Consider the following 23,172-nt stretch of genomic DNA (forward strand, 5'->3'; position numbering starts at 1 on the left):
ATTGAGAGTGACGAGACCTGGCCATTGAGGGTACTAAGACAAACTGGACTATAGTCCTGATTGCAAAAATGCCAGAATAGATGGAAGAGAAAAAAACATGGGAGTGGTGTGTCTGTCTTCACACCAGTGAAAAACGGCTTTCCAGGAACAATGATAAATGGTGGAAGAGGGGACCCTGGGAGAGTAGGTCTGGTCGGTCTGGGAGTTTCCAAGGAACATCTGCAAGCAAAATTACTAACTTTGCATGTCAGGCTCTTCTGGGGCCACCAGAATGACTGGTTCTCCCTTCGCGTTGATCTTCTTGACGAGTCTGGGGATTGGGGAAAGGGTGAAAAAGGTACGGAAGTTGAAAAGGAGACCATGGAATGACCGGGGCGTAGTAACCAATCGCCAGGGAGTCACGAGACATGGCAAACCGAGGCGCCTTGTGATTCATCTGAGACGCCAATAGAACGACATCGGGAGTGACTCACCTGTGACAGATCTGTTTAAACACAGAAGGGTTGAGGGACCATTCGCTGGATGAGAGGCCTTGACAACTTATGAAGTTGGCGGCCCAGATGTCTTGGAATGTGGATCACTGGCACTCGCCATTCAGCCCAAGCCAAAATCCGTAAGACCTCTAGCATGACAGACTTGCTGCGTGTACCACCCTGATGGTTTATGTATGCCACGGCCGTGGTATTGTCGGATTGAATTCAGATTGGTCAGTCTGAGAGAAAGTCCTGCCAGTGGAAAAGAGAGCAGTATGTGGCATTGATTTCCAGTAGATTGATGGGAAGGGAGGCTTCCAGAGAGTTCCAGCGACCCTGGAATATGTGAAGGAATTCTGCTCCCCATCCGAGGAGACTTGCGTATGTCGTGACAACTTGTCAGTGGAGAGGAAGGAATGATCTCCCGTTCCGAATGAAGGAGACTCCACCAAGCTAGGGCCGGCCTCACACAGAGACCCAGTAGTATGGGGTGATCCAGAGAAGAAGTCTTCGGGTATGTTTCCACGGTAAGTAAACGCTGCTTGTTTGACGCTGCAGCGTCAAACAAGCAGTGTCCAGATGTTCCAGCATAGTGGAGGGGATTTTATGAAATCCCGTCTCCACTATGCGTGGAAACCCGCACGCGGCGGCCCTGCGACTCCGGACATGCTGCGCGTCTTTTCAGATCGCAGCATGTCCGTTCACCTTGCGGGGATGCAGCGTCCCCGCAAGGCATATCACAGGGCCCTATGGCGAGGGGTGCGATGATCCCGGATGTGTACTGTACACATCCGGCATCATCGCGTCCCAGAAAGGGGGCGGGGCTTAGCGCCAAGCGGCTTCGCCGCTGCGGCGATACCGCCGCCCCTCCGGACCGTGGAGCCATACCCTTCTTGTCCCAAGCTGACAGAAGGGCCAGCTGAAAGGGATACGTATGGTATTGTGAGAAAGGAAATCGTTTTCATTGCAACAATCATCTTCCCTTGTAGTCTCATGCGGAGTCAAAGAGAACGAGGGGATGAGCGTCTTAGGGACTGAATCCCCTGACAGTGCCAAAATCTTCTCATCTAGGATAAGAACTGTTGCACGGGCAGTCTAGAACAACATGCATAGGAAAACTAGGCACTGGATTGGTATCAGAGACGATTTTGCTGTGTTGATTACCCAGCCTAGACAGACAAGAGTTTCCGGGGTAACCTGATGTCTCTCGGAACAGTCTCGGGCCCTTGATCAACAGGTCATGCAGGTAGGGAATGACTACAATCCCCTTGGAATGAAGAATGGCCATGACGGTCACCATAACCTTTGTGAACACTCTGGGGGCAGTAGCCAGTCTGAAGGGGAGAGCAGTGAACTGATAATGCTCCCCCTGGACGGCGAAGGGCAGAAATTTCTGATGTGTCAAGCAAATCGGGATGTGGAGATAGGATTCCTCAATGTCCACAGAGCAGAGGAACTCCTCGGGCTCCAACAAGGCAATTACCAATCGGAGGCGCTCCTTTCGGAAATGGCGGAGGCGCACCCACTTGTTTAGCTTAAGATCCAGGATCGGGCTGAGTGAGCCATCCTTCTTGGGGACCATGAAAAGGTTGGAATAGAAACCTGAGAAGAGTTCCTGGGAAGGAACAGCTATGATGACCCTGGTCCGGAGGAGAGAATCGATAGATTTGAAGAAGTCGTCAATCTGAGATGTGACCCATGGAGGGCAGGACATGAAAAAACATCTGAATGGGAGAGAAGAAAATTCTATCTTGTAACCTGTGGTAACGATCTCCCTAACCCAGGTGTCGTCTACTACGGAGAGCCACGTGTCCTGGAAAAGCAGAAGACGGCCACCCACCCTGATAGGACTCCTGAGTGTGGGTGACTCGTCATGCAGAGGAGAATCTATTGGATTGGGCATCGGAGGATTTGGCAGAGCAACCTTTAGAGCGCCATACCGGGGCTGGTTTGAAGGATGACTTCCTGGTGTTTCGAGGGCATGAGACGGGTTTCACTAAAATAAGATCCTGGAGAACTGACAAAAGAGATGAAACTGAAGAGAATGTCTCATTGTAATAGGACTTTTGGGTTTAGGCTGGGGAAGGGAGATACTATTACCTCCAGTGATGCCCGAAATGAGCTGATCCAGCTTAGACCCAAAAAGACCTGAGCTCTGAAACGGAAGATTGGTAAGGGACTTCTTGGACGTAGGGTTCTCGCCTTCCTGGCTTGGAGCCAGAGAATTCTGTGTATGGCTACAATATTGCTGGTAACATGGTCAGAACAACTGGCGTCGTCGAAGGATGTCAAGAGCAGATATTTACCTGCGTGAGCCATCTGATTCGCAAGATCACCTAGCTCACCTGGTGAGGCCTTGATAAAATGCTCTGTCGAAGAAGTTTTGCCCATGCTGAAACTGACTTTGCTACCCAGGTGGAATCGAAGGCAGGGCAGAGTGAAGCACCAGCAGCCTTAAAGGCGGACATGACTAGAGATGAGCGAATTTGATGGGGTCAGGGCTTATTCAGCAAGCTATAGCGCTTACCGAATAAGCTGCAGAGGAAACCCGGCTTCCTGGATCGCTCCGGCTGATCAGCTGTTTGGCTCCGCAGCTGCATGTGTCGCGGCTGTGGCAGTCACGACACATGCATGGAGAGCCCAATAACCCCTGACCCGATCAAATTCGCTTATCTCTAGACATGACTAGAGCTTTGCTTTGTCAGTCCTCTGTGTCCTTGAGGGAAGAATTATCAGGGAGCAATAGGACCATCTTAGCAGACAGGCGAGAGACTCGGGGGGGTTAACAGCTGGGGATTCTGCCCATTTATTGAGGCAATCAGGATCGAAGGGATATAAAATATCCAACTGCCTTCTGCATGGCAAGTGCTTCACGGTTGATCCCACTGTTTGGCGAAGATTCCCTCAAACTCTTTGTGAATAGAAAAAACCCACAGAGGGCATTTAGCCTTTTTGAATGATACGGAGTGATCCGGAGGGGGACTCTCCTCGTCCTTAACATTGGGGGTCTGATTGACGGCCAATATAAGACTGTCGACCATATCGTGCAGAAGACTGATCCGTGTCAAGGTCAGATTCAGACTGGGAATTGAGATCAGACCACGGGGCGCCCTTCGAGAAGTGAGAAACTGACGGAATCCTGGAGGATGTGGAGTGAAAAGGGGAAACAGATGAGGAACTGGAGTGTGCCTGCTTTTTGGACCTTACCCTTGATCTGAGGGAGGCTCTCATCCAGGGCGGCGAGGGGCTCCTGTGAGGCTTGCATGGTAGAAGGGCTTGACAAAGGCTGTTAGCCGAAACGTGCATCGGGGAGGGTACACTGTGATACAATCCCGGCCACCTGAACAGGTATATACTTGTTGATGCATAATGAATACTAATTTGTATATATTCATAGGAGCATGCGTATTCTTACCTTTCATTAGGCCTATTGGGAATGTGTAATATATTTAGGGTTATATGATTTTTCTATATACTGCATACCGTCAGCTAGTGTGCCCCTTTCTCGCATGTGCATTTTTCCTGTTTGGCCCTTCCCCCGTTTCCATGTACCCCCATTGAATTAAATAAAGATTTTCATACTTTTTGATAAAACAATTTTTGGGATTCTTTTGATCGTTGATTTCTTTGCGGTAGTTCATGTTAGAAGGGCTGCACTCTAGGCAGAAGCCTGACCTGTCGGCCACTTCTTTTTGCAGGGGGAACAGGCGTAGTGCACAGTAGTGTGGGAGGGACAAGAGCAAGACTTCCTGGGTCTGTGCATATATAAAGCCAATGACTCCCTGGAACTGAAAGGGGATGCTGAGGAGGGCTAAGCCTAGGATAGGAAAAAATAGCCTGGACAGAGCCTACCTGTTCTTGAATAACAGGATTTTTGGTTGCTTACCGTAAAATCTGTTTCTTGGAGCCTCCATTGGGGGACACAGGAACCATGGGTGTATGCTGCTGCCACTAGGAGGCTGACAATATGCAAATAAAGTTAGCTCCTCCTCTGCAGTGTACACACCACCGACTGGCATTATACTCTTCAGTTAGTAAGAAAGCAGTAGGAGATAAATAACAAGGTTGAAAACCATAACCACAAACTTGAGAACTGTAATACTGCAATTGTATAAGACAATAGAAACTGAGAAACATTGGGAGGGTGCTGTGTCCCCCAATGGAGGCTCCAAGAAACAGATTTTACGGTAAGCAACCAAAAATCCTGTTTTCTTTATCGCCTCTCATTGGGGGACACAGGAACCATGGGACGTCCCAAGCAGTCCCTGGGGTGGGAAAAACAGACTTCCATCAGGCCAGAGGACTCACCACTGCCACCTGCAAGATCCTTCTGCCTAGGCTGGCGTTCGCCGAAGCGTAGGTATGGACCTTGTAAAATTTGGCGAACGTGTGGATGGAAGACCAGGTTGCCGCTTTGCAAAGCTGTAGGGCGGAAGCGCTGTGGTGCACCGCCCAGGAGGTGCCAACTGCCCGGGTAGAGTGAGCCTTGATCCCAGGAGGGGGGCACTCTGTTTTTGACCCGGTAAGCCTCCAGAATAGCCGTTCTGATCCAGCGAGCAATAGTCGCCTTAGAAGCCGGTTGGCCTCTGCGCGAGCCATCAGGAATGACGAAAAGAGAATCCGTCTTCCAGAAAGTGGACGTTCTATCCAGGTAGATCTTCACTGCCCTGACGAGGTCCAGCTTGTTCAACGATCGCTCCAGAGGATGAGTCGGAGCTGGACAAAAGGAAGGTAGAACGATGTCCTCGTTAAGGTGGAAGGTGGAAACCACCTTAGGAAGAAAAGAAGGCGGAGGTCTGAGGACCACCTTGTCCTGGTGGATGACCAAGAACGGAGGACGGCAAGACAGGGCCGCCAACTCGGAAACGCGGCGGATAGAAGTGATGGCCACAAGAAAGGCCACCTTCCAAGATAGAACTGACAGGGGGACCTCCCTGAGAGGCTCAAAGGGGGAAACCCTCAGAACGTCCAGTACCAGGTTTAAATCCCATGAATCCACAGGGGCCCTGTACGGAGGGACAGCGTGGGCTACACCTTGAAGGAAGGTCTTGACCTGTGGTCGGGAAGCTAAAGTCTTCTGAAAAAGGATGGAAAGCGCAGAGACCTGGCCCTTCAGGGAACTAAGAGCTAGGCCCGAATCCAGTCCTGCTTGAAGAAAGGCCAAAATGGAAGGCAGGGAAAAGGACATAGAAGAAACACGGTTGGACTCGCACCAACGGAAGTAAGCCTTCCAGGTACGATAGTAGATCCTGGAAGACGAAGGCTTCCGAGCCTGAATCATGGTATGAATCACCCAATCCGAAAGGCCGGACGCTCTTAGAACTGCGGTCTCAACAGCCACGCCGTTAAACTGAGCGACCGAGAATTCGGGTGGCAGATCGGACCCTGAGACAGCAGATCGGGCCTGTCTGGAAGGCGCCAGGGAGCGTCCGCGAGAAGATTGACGAGCTCCGCGAACCAAGCTCTCCTGGGCCAATCCGGGGCGATCAGAATGACCGGCACCCCTTCCGCTTTGATCTCTTTCAACAGTTTGGGAAGTAATGGAAGGGGTGGGAACAGGTAGGACAGCACGAACTGTGACCAAGGAATGGCCAGAGCGTCGACGCCCACTGCAAGAGCATCGCGAGACCTGGAGACGAACTGCGGAACATTCCTGTTCATTCGAGACGCCGTGAGGTCCACGTCCGGAGTTCCCCATCGAAGACAAATCTGATGGAAGACCTCCGGATGCAAGGGCCATTCTCCTGCCGCGAGACCCTCGCGGCTGAGGAAGTCGGCGGCCCAATTGTCCACGCCGGGGATATGCACCGCGGATATCACCGGAACCGTTGCCTCTGCCCAGAGGAGGATTTTTGATACCTCGGCCAAGGAGCTCCGAGTCCCCCCTTGATGGTTGACATATGCCACCGCCGTGGAATTGTCTGGATTCGAGTTGGAAGGCTCCTGAGGATCCCTTCCCAGTGACGAAGGGACAGAAAAATGGCCCGGATCTCGAGGACATTGATCGGCAAGGTTGACTCCTGCGCCGACCAGCGGCCCTCTACAGTCAGGTGGCGCAACACCGCACCCCAGCCGAGCAGGCTGGCATCCACTTGCCAGTGAACTGGAAGGAAGGACCTGCCCTGGGAGACGAGAGGTGATGTGAGCCACCAGTTGAGAGACCGTTTGACCCGGGGAGAGAGTCGGATCGGGCGGTCAGGGAGAAGACAGACCTGTTCCACTGAGACAGGATGGCTTGCTGAAGAGGTCGCGAGTGAAATTGGGTGAAGGGAATCACTTCCAGTGTTGCTACCATCCTCCCCAAAACCTTCATGGCCGATCGGAAGGAGGGAGACCGAGGGCCCTGGAGCACGCGTATGTCCCGACGAAGAATGGATCTCTTGTCTTCGGGAAAAAAGACCTTGGTCTGACGAGTGTCGAAGAGCATGCCCAGAAAGATGATGCGCTGAGAAGGAATAAGGCAGGACTTCTTCCGGTTGACCAGCCACCCGAAACGGACTAGGGTGTCGAGAATGATGGATGGGCTTTCGTGGGCCTGAGAAAAGGACGGAGCCTTGATGAGGATGTCGTCGAGGTATGGAAACAGAACCAGGCCTCTGACCCTCAAGATGGCCATCAGCGCCGCCATGATCTTCGTGAAAACTCTTGGGGTGGTTGCAAGACCGAACGGCAGGGCGACGAACTGAAAATGTTCCTGAAACACTGCAAAGCGCAGGTATCGGTGATGTCCTGGAAATATCGGAACATGGAGGTAGGCGTCCTGAATATCTATGGAACACAGAAATTCCTGAGCCTCCATGGAAGCAATTACTGAACGAAGGGATTCCATCCTGAAGTGCTTCAGACGAACTCTTGTTCAGCAATTTGCGATCCAGAATGGGACACACCCTGCCGTCTTTTTTCGGTACCACAAAAAGGTTTGAATAGAAACCTGTGAATCGTTCTTTTTCTGGGACGGGAACAATTACCCCGGCTTTGAGGAGAGAGGTGATGGCTGCGAAGAAACCCGGGAACTAGAGCGGGATCTCTTGGAGGTCGGGATTCGAAAAAACTATCCCGGGGTCGTGAAACGAACTCTATCTTGTATCCCGAGGATACAACTTCCCTGACCCATGCGTCCTCTACTGAGAAGATCCAGACGTCCCTGAAGAAGGAGACGGCCGCCCAGCCTGGGAGGTGGGCTGACGACTAGCCGAGAGTCATGCCGAGGTGGTTCTTCCAGTACTGGACCTGGAGGATCTACCCTGGGAGTAGCGAGGACGCCAGGAAGGAGTGGGCCTAAAGGATACCGTCTTCTTCTCTTGACGCGCCTGTGGCCTTGAGAGCAGTGCGCCGCAGGAAGAAGCAGCATGACAGCTTGAAAGGCTGTCTCACTGGAAGAAAAACGCTGCGCCGGGGGAGGAAGCGGCGCAGCAGCCTGTAGAGGCCCCGCGCCGGAATAGAAGGCAGAGGGGCCGCAGCTGCTGCATGGCTGCTGTGCCCCCCCTGAGACGGTCGAAGGAAGAAACGCGGCTGCCTGCAAAGGCCGCCGCGCATTACAGCAATCACGGGCCGTGCTGCTGCAAACTGTGTAAGCGACAACCAGGTAATCAGGGGGTCCCTAGCAAGACCCCCCCCTCTTGAAAGATCTGGGAATGGAAGGGGAAATACTCACCTAAACATCCCACGCCGTTACTAACCTGAGGGGAATGAGACGTCCATGGAGCTGGTGATGGACGTCCTCGTCTCCTCCAACCGACAGGCTCTGGTGGGCGAGTGGGTGGGGGACGGGGCCAGGACCGGACTTCTGAGCACGCTTGTGTGCCAGGATCTTGGTCCTGCTGAGGGATATATGAGAATACGGGGTGGCAGTACACGCCGTACTCATAGTCCGTATTGTGCGACTACAGGTGTGACTGTTCACCCTGTATCCCTCCGGAAAAACCTGAAAAGAAAACGACGCACATTGAGGTAGATAAGGGTCTAATGAAAGACCCGTGTCCACCTCCTACTGACACTAAGCTAAACTGAAGAGTATAATGCCAGTCGGTGGGGTGTACACTGCAGAGGAGGAGCTAACTTTTTTATTTGCATAGTGTCAGCCTCCTAGTGGCAGCAGCATACACCCATGGTTCCTGTGTTCCCCAATGAGAGGCGATAAAGAAATGGAGATCGGTCCAGCAGGAGGAACAATATTGTGCGGGAACCGGAGGGGATGACGCAATTACAGAGATGTAGTCAGAGAGAAGGGGACGGAAGGGGCGAGCTCAAGCAAGGCGCAATGAAAAGCCCAAGCTAAGAAAAATAAAAGCAGAGCTCCCATAGGAGGGAAAGAGAGCGCTGGAGTCCTCGCGTGCTGATTGTTTGGCGCTCGTAAGGGGGTGGGAACCAGCCCAGCCTGAAATGAAAGATGGGCTCAAATAGGCCGGAAAGGGTGCGTGACACCTCGCACGCTGATTTGCTGACGTTAGTGGGGGGCCTGGACAAGCCCAGCCTCATAATGAAAAAAGGGTTATAAGCAGAAAAAGAGTGCAAGCCCTCAATTCCTGATTGGCCTGCGTGCACAAGGGTGGGGTTTGTGGTTAAGCGTGTAGGCCTCAAGAGAGACTGGAGTTTACATTTCTGGGTGCCTACATCGGCGAATCGGAGGACACGCGCTGGAAGGAGGGGGAGCACTGCGATCTCGTCATCTTTGTGAAGCCTTCCCGCCCCCTGAAGAGGGACTGTGGAGAAAGAACGGGAAAACGTACCTTTCTGGACGAGGTTTCGACTCCTTCTCCATTCCAGAGAAGACATCATGAGCCTCCAGGTGTGGAGGGGATCACTGAAAAACATTAGTAAAGATTTAACACACAACAGGGTGACCTAAGGAGAAAAAGATGGATCTGAAATCAGATCCAGGTCTGCCTCCTACTGACACCAAGCTAAAACTGAGGAGTTTTGTGCCGGTCAGTAGGTGTACACTACTGAAGAGGAACTAACTCTTTTCGCCTAGTGTCAGCCTCCTAGCGACAGCAGTATTGTCCCCCAATGAAGCTATCAAGAAAGAATGCTTACAGCAATGGTCAGAGCTCATAATCCTTAACTTTGAGCATATTTTCTTCACAATTAAAAACTGGCAGATTGCAATTATGAAATGAAACCATAAAGACTCGTGCAAATTAATATTTGCGTGTAACAATTTGGCCATCTTTACCACATGGCATAAACTGCTACATCAAATACCACAAACCACTGACCAACATTCACATTGAGAAAGTTATTAATAGCTTACCATAGTGCCACCTTGTCATGGTGTCACACTGAACACTGTGGGCAGGGGTAACTGTTTTTGTAATGTTGAAGCCATGGTTTGTTTTTTTTCCTAATTTTCTATAACCAGTTTCCAACAGAAGTTGAATGGCGTTGTATGGCGCAGCCTCAGGAGATAAGCCTGCTCCATATGTGCCGGGTGCTGGCTCAACTGCAGGGAGAACTTGGAAACCATGGCATCTAAGTACTGAGACTGAGGGGTTCTTATAATAGCTGGAAGCCTGGGTAATGACCTACATCCCGCTCTCCTGATCTACATGTCTCACACTGGTAATGCCCCTTTCATTTAAAATAAGATGTGGAGGTAGATTCTCAGGGAGATCTTTGTCCAGCCCATAGATCTCACCAGCTAATTTACATACTAAGAATAATGTGAATTTCTCCAGAATAAGACATCGGATTGCACATATTAACCCCTTCATGACCCAGCCTATTTTGACCTTAATGACCTGGCCGTTTTTAGGGACCACCTCACATTTGAAGTCAGTTTGAGGGGTCTAAATAACTGAAAATACCCAAAAGTGACACCATTCTAAAAACTGCACCCCTCAAGGTACTCAAAACCACATTCAAGAAGTTTATTAACCCTTCAGGGGCTTCACATCAGCAGAAGCAACATGGAAGGAAAAAATGAACATTTAACTTTTTAGTCACAAAAATGATCTTTTAGCAACAATTTTTATTTTCCCAAGGGTAAAAAGAGAAACTGGACCCCAAAAGTTATTGCACAATTTGTCCTGAGTACGCCGATACCCCATATGTGGGGGGGGAACCACTGTTTGGGCGCACGACAGGGCTCGGAAGGGAAGGAGCGCCATTTGACTTTTTGAATGAAAAATTGGCTCCAATCTTTAGCGGACACCATGTCGCGTTTGGAGAGCCTCCGTGTGCCTAAACATTGGAACTCCCCCACAACTGACCCCATTTTGGAAACTAGTCCCCCCAAGGAGCTCATCTAGATGCATAGTGAGCACTTTGAACCCCCAGGTGCTTCACAAATTGATTCGTAAAAATGAAAAAGTACTTTTTTTTCACAAAAAATTTATTTTATCCTCAATTTTTTCATTTTCACATGGGCAACAGGATAAAATTGATCCTAAAATGTGTTAGGCAATTGCTCCTGAGTACGCCGATACCTCATATGTGGTCACAAACCACTGTTTGTGCACACGGCAGGGCTCAGAAGGGAAGGAGCGCCATTTTACTTTTGAATGAAAAATTAGCTCCAATCGCTAGCGGACACCATGTCGCGTTTGGAGAGCCCCTGTGTGCCTAAACATTGGAGCTCCTCCACATGTGACCCCATTTTGGAAACTAGACCCCCCAAGGAACTTATCTAGATGCATAGTGAGTACTTTGAATCCCCAGGTGCTTCACAAATTGATCCGTAAAAATGAAAAAGTACTTTTTTTTTCTTTCACGAAAAATTTCTTTTAGCCTCAATTTGTTCATTTCCACATGGGCAACAGGATAAAATGGATCCTAAAATGTATTGGGCAATTTCTCCTGACTACACTGATACCTCACATGTGGGGGTAAACCACTGTTTGGGCACACGGCAGGGCTCGGAAGGGAAGGAGCGCCATTTGACTTTTTGAATGAAAAATTAGCTCCAATCGTTAGCGGACACCATGTCACGTTTGGAGAGCCCGTGTGCCTAAACATTGGAGCTCCCCCACGTGACCCCATTTTGGAAAGTAGACCACCCATGGAAGTAATCTAGATGTGCGCTGACCACTTTAAACCCCCAAGTGCTTCACAGAAGTTTATAACGCAGAGCTGTGAAAATAAAAAATCATTTTTCTTTCCTCAAAAATTATTTAGCCCGCAATTTTTTATTTTCACAAGAGTAACAGGAGAAATTTGACCCCAAAAGTTGTTGTCCAGTTTATCCTGAGTACGCTGATACCCCATATGTGGGGGTAAACCACTGCTTGGGCACACGTCGAGGCTCGGAAGGGAAGTAGTGACTTTTGAAATGCAGACTTTGATGGAATGGTCCGCGGGCGTCACGTTGCGTTTGCAGAGCCCCTGATGTGCCTAAACAGTAGAAACTCCCCACAAGGGACCCCATTTTGGAAACTAGACCCTCCACGGAACTTATCTAGATATGTGGTGAGCACTTTGAACCCCCAAGTGCTTCACTGAAGTTTACAACGCAGAGCCGTGAAAATAAAAAAAAAATTTTCTTTCCTCAAAAATGATGTTTTAGCAAGCAATTTTTTATTTTCACAAGGGTTACAGGAGAAATTGGACCCCAATAGTTGTTGCCCAGCTTGTCCCGAGTACGCTGATACCCCATATGTGGGGGCAAACCACTGTTTGGGCACACGTTGGGGCTCGGAAGGGAAGTAGTGACTTTTGAACTGCAGACTTTGATGGAATGGTCCGTGGGCGTCACGTTGCGTTTGCAGAGCCCCTGATGTGCCTAAACAGTAGAAACTCCCCACAAGTGACCCCATTTTGGAAACTAGACCCCCCAAGGAACTTATCTAGATGTGTGGTGAGCACTTTGAACCCCCAAGTGCTTCACAGAAGTTTATGACGCAGAGCCGTGAAAATAAAAAATAATTTTTCATTCCTCTAAAATTATGTTTTAGCAAGCAATTTTTTTATTTTTGCAAGGGTAACAGGAGAAATTGGACCCCAATAATTGTTGCCCAGTTTGTTCTGAGTATGCTGTTACCCCATATGTGGGGGTAAACCACTGATTGGGCGCATGTCGGGGCTCGGAAGGGAGGGAGCACCATTTGACTTTTTGAACGCAAGATTGACTGGAATCAATGGTGGCGCCATGTTGCGTTTGGAGACCCCTGATGTGCCTAAAAAGTGGAAGCCCCTCAATTCTAACTCCAACACTCACCCCAACACACCCCTAACCCTAATCCCAACTCTAGCCATAACCCTAACCACAACCCTAACCCCGACACACCCATAACCCTAATCCCAACCCTAACCCTAATCCCAACCCTAACCCCAACACACCCCTAACCACAGGCCTAATCTTAACCCTATTTCCAATCCTAGCCCTAATTTCAACCCTAACCCTAAGGCTATGTGCCCACGTTGCGGATTCGTGTGAGATTTTTCTGCACCATTTTTGAAAAATCCGCAGGTAAAAGGCACTGCGCTTTACCTGCGGATTTACCGCGGATTTCCAGTGTTTTTTGTGCGGATTTCAGCTGCGGATTCCTATTGAAGAACAGGTGTAAAACGCTGCGGAATCCGCACAAAGAATTGACATGCTGCGGAAAATACAACACAGCGTTTCCGCGCAGTATTTTCCGCACCATGGGCACAGCAGATTTGGTTATCCATAGGTTTACATGGTACTGTAAACCTGATGGAAAACTGCTACGAATCCGCAGCGGCCAATCCGCTGCGGATCCGCAGCCAACTCCGCACCGTGTGCACATAGCCTGATTCTAACCCTAACCCTAGCCCTAACCCTAGTGCAGAAAAAAAATAAAATATTTTCTTTATTTTATTATTGTCCCTACCTATGGGGGTGATAAAGGGGGGGGGGGTCATTTACTATTTTTTTTTATTTTGATCATTGTGATAAGTTTATCACAGTGATCAAAATATACCTGGAACGAATCTGCCGGCCGGCAGATTCGGCGGGCGCACTGCACATGCGCCCGCCATTTTGGAAGATGGCGGCGCCCATGGAGAAGACGGACGGACTCCGGGAGGCTCGGTAAGTATGGGGGGGGATTGGAGCACGGGGGGGGGGGGGTGGTGGATCGGAGCACGGGGGGGTGGATCGGACAAAGGGGGAGCGGGCAGGAGAACGGGGGAGCGGACAGGCGGATGGAGGGGACTACGGGACAGATCGGAGGACTGGGGAGGCGATCGGTGGCGGTGGGAGGGGCACATCAGGGTTTCCAGCCATGGCCAATGATATTGCAGCATCGGCCATGGCTGGATTGTAATATTTCACCACTTTTTATAGGTGAAATATTACGAATTGCTCTGATTGGCTGTTGTACTTTCAACAGCCAATCAGAGCGATCGTAGCCACGAGGGGGTGAACCACCCCCCCTGGGCAGTAGTACCACTCCCCCTGTCCCTGCAGATCGGGTGAAATTGGAGTTAACCCTTTCACCCGATCTGCAGGGACGCGATCATTCCATGACGCCACATAGGCGTCACAGGTCAGATTGGCACGGACTTTCATGACGCCTACGTGGCGTCAAAGGTCGGGAAGGGGTTAAGGTATCATCCAGTTCAACTTTCTATGACCTACATGCCCTTATAAACGACTTTGGAGGGTGGATCCAATTGACACATTCCCTTTAAATCTCTTCCACAGTCACAGAAAAAAAAAGTCAGTTGAAAACTTTCCAAAATATGAGTGCATCCTGAAGTGGTTTCCGCTTGAAAAACTCATCATATTTGAAAGCCCTTTAAAAAAAACTCCATGTGAACATAGCCTTATAATGCACTTCCAAGTTTCTTGTCTGAAGTACCTCTGCAAGGTAGCTTTAATATCTCACCACTATTTCTGAAAACATGTAAATATCAACAAATTTCTGGATAATGTATTCAATTATTGTTTTAAAGTCGATGTCCCCTACCAAGATATTGCTGATCTATAATTTCTAGCTTTAATAGGTATTTTTCATGGTGAAGGGAACAGTAATTGCAGGGTTTGAGCTACTTCTTTCACCCCCAAAAAATAAAATAACATACTGTGAACATTCAACAACAGGAAAATATTCTGATCTTTATTTTACCACATTATCAAGAGCACAATTACAATGTCATCTCACATCCCTATATTGATTTTGCTTTACTTTTTATACAAAATTATACACAGAATAAAGACAATAAAATATTTTACAGGGTTTGTCTAATGAATAATTTACATTATGTTCTTGTACAAAGGAAATAAACAAAAAAAACTAAACAACCTGTACCTCTTGAACATTCAAATTTGGGATCACTTACGAAACATTTCAGCTGAAACTAAAACCATGGAAACAAAAACAAAACAAAAAGTATGAACAATAACTACAACCTCTTTATACAGACGCGGTCTTTACAAAAGCCAGATGAATGATGTATTAAAAAAAAAAAAAGTTTAAAAAAAACAAATGTACATTTATACAGCCCCGTTCTCGTAACAAAAAGTAAATTGAATCTTGATTATATTCTATGTAGAAGAACTGAATGCATGTTGGGAATAATAAACACTGCATGGATTTGTCATATGTTTTGGAGTAATCTCAGTAACTATTAGAGGCTAATGTAATACATTCTGGTAACACAAGAAACGTCAAAGTGAAGAAAAGCCCTACTTACAGTGTGAGCCGACAAGGAGGACGCCCACCTTCACATTGGCATCAAGTACTTCTCATGTTCTACATGGATGAATGTTCTCTTAACATTTAGCATAGGACAATTTTTGTACAAGTTTAGTGTCTTATGTGCAAAGAAATAAAACATCTCGACTGTATATAAAGCATAGGGAGCGGATCACGATATATTACAAAGGTCCATTGTAAGAAAGCGCCATTAACATTTTACCCAATCCACAAAGATGCAAAACATTAATGGGACTTTAATCAATTTTTTTTTTTTTTTGTTCGCAATACTTGTCGTCCGGTTTTCTCCCAAAGCCATTTGTAATCTGCATGCAGCAAAAACACTAGCAGTTATATTAAAAAAGTGCAAATTTTCAATAATTTAAGACCCAAATTAAAAAAAAAAAAAAGCCAAACATCACAAGTGTAAACAGCATTTAAAATCTCCATAAAATTCCATGTGCCAATTCATTGACAGGACAGACAAAGAAGTACATATGATCGTTACATATGGTACACTGCTAACGGCGTGCCATCTATTTCATTATGTAATAAGTGAATATATCTACATTGCTCTTTGCATAATTGCACTGCATAGCTTCTGACAATAAATCTTCTGATGCAAATAAAATTATCAGTTGTCAACATTTTATACAAAATAGCCATCAATACTTTTATTGTAAGAATTTCTCCAGCTTTCCCATCTAGTATTTACAATAAAGTATTTAGTTTCTCAACCTGAAGATAGAGTTGCTTTTTGTGAAGTATAAGATTTTTATCATTTATTTTAAAAAAGACAACATCTAAAAAACCTCTTTAAAATACTGGGAATATATTTTGAAATAGACTTTTTATTCTTTAAAAAGGATCGTCAGTAACATCCAAATTGCAAGGGAAAGCACAGTCTACAAAACAGATGAAGAAAAAAAAAGCCACAAATCTACAAAACCCATGGAAAGAACGACAGTGTATTTGGGAACCCACAATGAGGACAAGGATTACAGTTTTACATTAGTAAATACTCTCCCCTACATGGTCATCTCGGTCTTTATTTCATATTTGGAAATACCAAGAAATAAACAAAATGGATCAACAAGTTCTCTCTGGTAAGATTTGCTTGAATTTTGCAAGAGTAGGTTAGCTGTGCTTTCCTTTCTGTCTCAAAGAGTAGAATTAGGTTATAAAAGAAAGTTTAAATTATGAGACATTACGTCTTCAGAAAATGACCTTCCATCAAGTGTAAAGTGTATAAAAATCTGCAATGATCACCAATAGTTAGTGAATAGTTGGGGTCATGCCACAAAATCCCCAGGATAAGTGCAGCAATGGACCTTTCACTGCTGTACAGCACACGTGCCCGTGGCGCTGTGCCTGGTACTACAGCTACCTGGTACTACTACCGCTCACTCGAATGGCCTAAGTGACAGTATCACGCACAGCCTCATAGGTATGGATGTCACCAGACATCTCTAACAAGTCCCTGCTTTTTTCCTTATCACTGATGGTCTGTATGTGGCACCAAGAAAAGATCACACATTAATAGTCTCATCCTAAGACTAGGTGATCAATTTAAAGGGGTTGTCCGGCCTTAGGGTAGAGTTTGCAGTCACTGTGTGACTGCAGGCTTGCGAATCCTCACATCACGCACACTGCACAATGAGGATTTTTCAATGCTGGCAGTCATGTGATCACAAGTATATGACTTGCACACTTCCTGCCACATTCTGACTAGACGTGTCCGGCCTCGCTCAATACACTTGCATTGAGCGAGGCCTCTCATGTCTAGTTAGCATGTGACCACATGTTTGCGACTCCTGACATCGAGCAGTGCGTGAGATATGAGAATTCACAAGTCTGCAGTCACAGAGTGATTGCATACATGTACCCCAAGGCGGGACAACCCATTTAAGTTTCTGGAAACCCCATTCAAAAACTTGACTTTAGGATACACTCCAAGTTTTCCCTTTGGAAAAAAAAAGTGCACTGTGATCTGTGGAAAGCGGGCCAAGATGGAGTAAGAGGAATGGATACTGAGGGGAAAATTGACAAGAATCTGGACAAATTAACTGAACACAAGTATCCAGTGGTCTCCCTGCATTTACAACTTTGTTAATGAAACAAAGAGCAGGACTCGAATATAAAAATAAGTATTAGTTTAGAGGCACATAGATTATTAACCATAAAAAAAACCTGACAGAATCTCTACAAGAACGGGTATATTTTAGCAATACTCTGCAAACGACCGCAATAGACCAAGTCAAACTAAGCTAGCTTCTTTATGATGTTTCATTGTGTGTTGATTCTTTTCAGATGGCCGGCGAAAGCCTTTCTTGCAGTAGTCGCATCTGTGGGGATAGTCTTTGGTGTGAATGGAGATGACATGGCGTTTAAAGCCAGAAGCGTCTGTGGTGTTGTACTCGCAGTACTCACACTGATACACTTTTTTACCACTGTGAGACTTCATGTGCTTTTTCAGTTCTTGTTGCTGCCTGAAGCCTTTACGGCAGCGTTTGCACCTGAACGGCAACTCCTTAGTATGTACAGACAAGATGTGGCGGCTTAACACAAAAGGGTCCGCAATTTGGAACTCACAATGCCGGCACTGATGCATCTTTTTACCTCTGTGCGCAGCTTCATGCTTTTTAAGCTCCGACGGCCGGTGGAAGCCCTTCTCACAGACTTCACACTTGTGAGGATAGTCCTTGGTGTGCACAGAGATAATATGCCTTTTCAGGTCACTCGAGTTAGAGCTCTTGTGGTCACAATGCAGGCACTGGTGACTTTTGCTCTCCTGATGCAGGATGACGTGTGCCTGCAAATCTTTAGAGTCTACGAATGTCTGGAGACAAATCTCACACTTGAATGGCATTTCTTTGCTGTGCTTTGTCTTAACGTGAGTTTTCAAATTCGAGGAGTCAGCAGATTTGTAGTCACAATATTGACAGGTATATGGCTTTTCGCCGGTATGAGTGCGCATGTGCTTCTTTAATTCTGATGGGTGACGGAAACCTTTCCCACACTCCACACAGATGTGAGGAAAGCTCTTGCTGTGTACGGCCAAAAGGTGTCTATTTAACAAGCCCTGTTCAGCAGTTTCGTAGTCACAGAACTTGCACTTGTGCATTTTGTTGCCTGCCTTTTCCTTGTGTGTCAGCTTGTGGGCAAACAAAGCATTCACATGTAGAAATACTTTTCCGCATTCATCACAATCCAATTCCTTCTCCGTTTTAATAACTACAGCAGACAGTTTGTGACTCTCCAGGTGGTTATGTAGACTTACTTTTTTATTGGTGGTATAGTCACAGTCAGTGCAGCGATATTTCTTACGCACCAGATGTTCAGGGTGGTTCTTCATGTGCCTCTTCAGAAAGCCTCGGGATTTAAATTTCTTGCCGCAGATCATACATGGGTAAACAGTAAGAGGGTGGCCATCAGGGCCAATAATTATGGCTATAAAATAAAACAAACACACATTTACACATTACTGATGAAGACGTTTGAAGGGAATAAAGAAGTTAATTTTTTTTCCTGATATCTCCAAACTAGAGGCCTTTGCTGCCGTTTTGAGAGCCTGAACCTCATTTGTGATGCTTGGGAATTTCCAGCAGTCACAATATCCTGAGACAAGAGACACTGACATTATTGCTTCTAGTTTCTATGCCCAGGAGTCTCCTGCAGATAGAAACAGCTGCTAAAGAATTATACAATCAATTTTACATGTTTTAAAATGGAACTTGTTAAGTCGGATAACGCTATTGACCTACAGATATAAGTTTAATTTGCTGGCTAATAGTGTTAGGAAGGTGTACGGCTGCTGTACCGAATGTTCAGCACCCAGCAGAAAATTAGCTTTATTCCTTCCAGGAGCCACCAGATTTCAGTCATTGCTCATTATACTGTGAATGGTGGCTGTAAGCACACCGCGGCACTTTGACTGACAGCGCTCAACAGTGCAACAATACAGAGCCGACTGTCAGTCAAAGTGCTGGGGGGTCTAACAGTGATGGCAACTACACCTGTATGACTGAATGCTGGAGGCTCCTGGAAAGAAGTTGGTGTCCCACTTTCAGTATAGCAGGCTGGCACCTTCCTAACGCTATTAACTTGCAGATTATTCTCACAGCTGCAGGATAATAGCGTTGTCCGACGTTAAAAGAGAAAAACGGTCTCCCATTTTTGTAGCTAGTTTTATAGCTCACTCTCTATAGTGATGTGATACTAAAAGTGCTTTTGTGCAATGTAACAATTGCTTTCCCTGATAGTCTATAATCCTGAGCTCAGACTCCGTATAGGATGAGCCGCAGCCACTTGTGTCTCATGTGAATATATACATGAGCTCAGACTCTGTATAGGATGAGCCGCAGCCACTTGTGTCTCATGTGAATATATACACAAACATATGACTGTGTACTGATCTGTCCATGTGTGTGTTTCTGTAAAAAAGCAGCCTGCATCTGTACTGTAAACTGTGTACATACACAGAACATACAGTACTAGCAGCCAGTCACAAGCTGCAGGCTGCAGATGACAGACCCTTAGGTTCATTTGTACTTTTAAAACAACTATTTTTTTCTTGATCCCTTTTTAAATAATTCAATGTCCCTCTGTGAAAGTAACATATTTGCTAGAGTTTAGTGTAAATTTTCAGCAGCTAGACAGTCTGCTGCTCAGCATGAGACGCACTGAGGAAGCCAACCATGGCATGAGCCATGCTGAACTGTGTGCTCTATACCGATGCATCAATGCATACCATTCAACATAAACCCTAGTAAAAGGGAAAAAATAACCAATCATATAGGACCTCTAGTGGCATGCTTGATGTATTACTTTTCTTATGTTTAAGGGTTTGCTCACACTTAGTGAAAACTCAAAAACTTGGGCATCTCTGCTCCGAAAGAATCAGCAAACAGACTTGTGTGCACAATTTCTAAAAGAAATTCACCTTGTATGAACTGTTCATGTGCAAACTTGTTAATATTCATGAAAAGGCAACATCCACAACCTTTAATGTCAAACCAGTAAGGCTAAACTGCCTTCTGCAGCCAGAATGTTTTTCTTGTCACCATTTGCTGCAATTGTGGTGCCTCAATTTTGGAAAACCACAAGTACGATGCAGATACAATGCATGAATGCAGCCTTATTTTACGTGCACTAAAAAGTAAGCTTTGATGGCATGGAAATGTTGTGGCATATGAGTGTGGCCTTACTCTAAAGGTGTTGGGTACAGAGGCCTGGAAGTTGAACCGTAACATTTTTTAAAAAAATTGTGAGTTTCATAACTGTTGAGACAAATGTTTAAGCTCTGGAAAACCTATCCAATAGGAAAATATCTCCAAAAGTTTTTTGATGCATACTACAGATAAAAAACTGTTCTACGCCCTAGTATAATGAGAAACACACACCTGTTTGGTACTGACGGTTCTCCCCTCTTCTCTTTTTCTTTGGTTTTTGCTTTGCTAGCCTGTCCAGTCCATCCGACTCATCTATGTGCAATAGGGCGCTAGCAGTGCCATTCCTGTGCTCCACGCCCTCCAAGCTGTTATTCATAGTATTACCTAGAACACAGTCAAAATTATCAAGGAGATCTGACAAGACTTACCATAGTAACAATAATCACAATGTGGGACAGTTTATTATGACAAGTATAACATTTTAAAGCAAGTCTTTCATTTCACCCCCAGAAATGAAATTTAACTATAGTGTCTATAAAAATCACACTGGTACTGTACATTTTAGAAGAACACAGTTTTATTACATCTGTAAATGAGAGGGCTTCGGTTCACCTTTCTGACCCCCTCCTGTGTGTAGAAGCTGCTACACACAGGATCACAAAGCAGCGGCAGCCGACGGGCACAGGATAGGGAAGAAAACAAGCACCATTTCAGTGTACGTGCCCTCTCATCTATCTCTCCTCTGTATAATGGCCATATGCTGCTGCCAAAAGCTCCCTCACGTACATGTGTAAGAAAAAAGTTTTTCTTTAAAAACACATTTATTAAAATCTAAAATACCAGTATGTTTTTACAGGACCAAATCACTACATGAATGACTAAATTGTTCAATTTCAGTTTTGGGGGCGACAGATCAGGAAAGTGATTCTACTACTATGAACATGAAGACACTGCAGGTATAAGAAAGTTAATATAAAAACAAACAGACACCACCAGCGATTATACTTCATAGTGAGCAATAGATGTCATCGCACAGCCACAGAATGCGGATGACTGTGTCACTGTGGACAAAGTTTTCACGCTCATAACATGAGCTGCTACACTGGTAACATTTCTAAAGAGGAGAAAACTAAATTTTGTATGAACTCCATGGCAGTGGTAAATGGCTATTAAAGAGAACCAGTCATCAAATTCATAATACCCAAAGCACTGTCTGTGCGATTGTAGCTTTGTATGTTTCACTCTGAAATGCTGCCTTTATCAAAGAAAAAGCCATCCGGGTACGGCGTGCCTTGGTCAACTAGTCTGAGGCAAGTCTGGCTGTATACATAAGGAAAGAGCTGTCAGTCAAAAGGAGCAGGCAAGGAGAAGCTATATGGGGACTAGCCCCACACTTGTCATCAGAGACCTATTCATAAAATATATTAACCCCTTAGTGACGGAGCCAAATTTTTGAAATCTGACCATTGTAATTTTATGTGGTAATAACTCTGGAAAGCTTAAACAAATCCAAGTAATTTTGAGTTTGTTTTTTCGTGACACATTATACTTTATGATAATGGTAAATTTAGGTCGATATGTTTTGTGTTTATTTATAATAAATATCAGAAATTTTAGAAAAATGTTAAAAAATTAGCAATTTTCAAACTTTGAATGATTATCCCTTTAATCCAGAGAGTCATACCACAGCAAACCATTAATAAATAACATTTCTCTCATGCCTGCTTTACATCAGCACCATTTATAAAATGTTATTTTATTTTGTTAGCATCTTAGGAGGTTTAAAAATGTAGCAGCAATTTTTCATTTTTTTCAAGGAAATTTACAAAATGTATTTTTTTAGGGACTCATCCATGTTTGAAGTGCCTTTAGGGGTCCCATATATTGGGAAACCCCCAAAAGTTATACCATTTTCAAAACAGCACCCCCTGGCATATTGAAAACTGCTGTCAGGTAGTTTATTAATCCTTCAGGAGCTTTTCAGGAATTAATGCAAAGTAGCATGACAGAAATGAAAATTTGTATTTTTACCACATAAATGCCTCTAACTTCTGAACAGATTACTACAGCCGTCAGACTCCAAGGCTCACTTTTTGGTCTTGAATTGCCATGGCAAACATCAGAACCACACAATCATGATCTAAGGGCACCAATTGGGATAAAGAGGAAGCCCCCACACTCTGTTAACCATTTATAATGATGTAGTCACTATTGACAGCAGCATCTAAGGGGTTAAACAGATTTGGACGGTGCAAGCACTGATCATGGCTGATACAGCAAGTTGTCAGCTATAGTGGACAGCTGACAGCTACTGGATTGTCACCTGTATGAGGAGGCTATTCTCTTATATCTCAGGTCAGTTAAAAGGCGTATTGGCGGTCATTAAGGGGTTAAACCACACACGACCAACAGTGCAGCCAGTATCCAATTCCTGTTGCCTATACTTCAGCAGTATGAATATGATGACAGGTCCCTTTAAATGTGAGATTGTTCGACTTAGGCCATGTTCACAGTATTTGGTCAGTATTTTACATCTTTTTTTTGTCAGCTAAAATCAGGAGGAGTGGAATAATCATTAATCAGATGAAAAGTAGAATAAAAACAAGTCACCACTTCTCTATTTTTCCCCCACTCCTGGTTTTGGCTTACAAATACTGTTGTGAAATACTGACCAAATGCTGAACGTGTGAATGTGGCTTTACAAAAATAAACAGAAGCAAAAAGAAGCGTCATAACCACAAAGTACAGTGCAAAGTTGTGCACACCATATGAGGCCTCTTTCACACGTCCAGATAATTCCGGTACCGGAGTTATCCGTGTCCGTGTGCTCACGTGGCACATCCGTGTGGCACACGTGCGGCAGTCGTGTGCCGCCCGAGGACCACACGGACCGTGCAGGAGAGACAGCGCTACAGTAAGCGCTGTCCC

General features: G+C 45.8%; 1 protein-coding gene across 2 annotated transcripts in view; it reads right to left on the reverse strand.

The window, feature by feature from the left end:
- Window positions 1-14,467: 14,467 nt before the first annotated feature.
- The window catches only part of ZFX (zinc finger protein X-linked), a 36,808-nt gene continuing 28,103 nt past the window's right edge, over window positions 14,468-23,172 (reverse strand). For both annotated transcript variants that reach the window (XM_077294585.1, XM_077294586.1), the window contains exons 7-8: window positions 20,476-20,628; window positions 14,468-18,523 (exon numbers count right to left, since the gene is read on the reverse strand). In XM_077294585.1, coding sequence (XP_077150700.1) covers window positions 17,331-18,523; window positions 20,476-20,628 — 1,346 coding nt within the window. In that variant the 3' untranslated portion in view covers window positions 14,468-17,330. The remainder of the gene's footprint in view (window positions 18,524-20,475; window positions 20,629-23,172) is intronic.

Source organism: Ranitomeya variabilis, chromosome 3, assembly GCF_051348905.1.
Source record: "Ranitomeya variabilis isolate aRanVar5 chromosome 3, aRanVar5.hap1, whole genome shotgun sequence".
NCBI classification, from domain to species: domain Eukaryota; kingdom Metazoa; phylum Chordata; class Amphibia; order Anura; family Dendrobatidae; genus Ranitomeya; species Ranitomeya variabilis.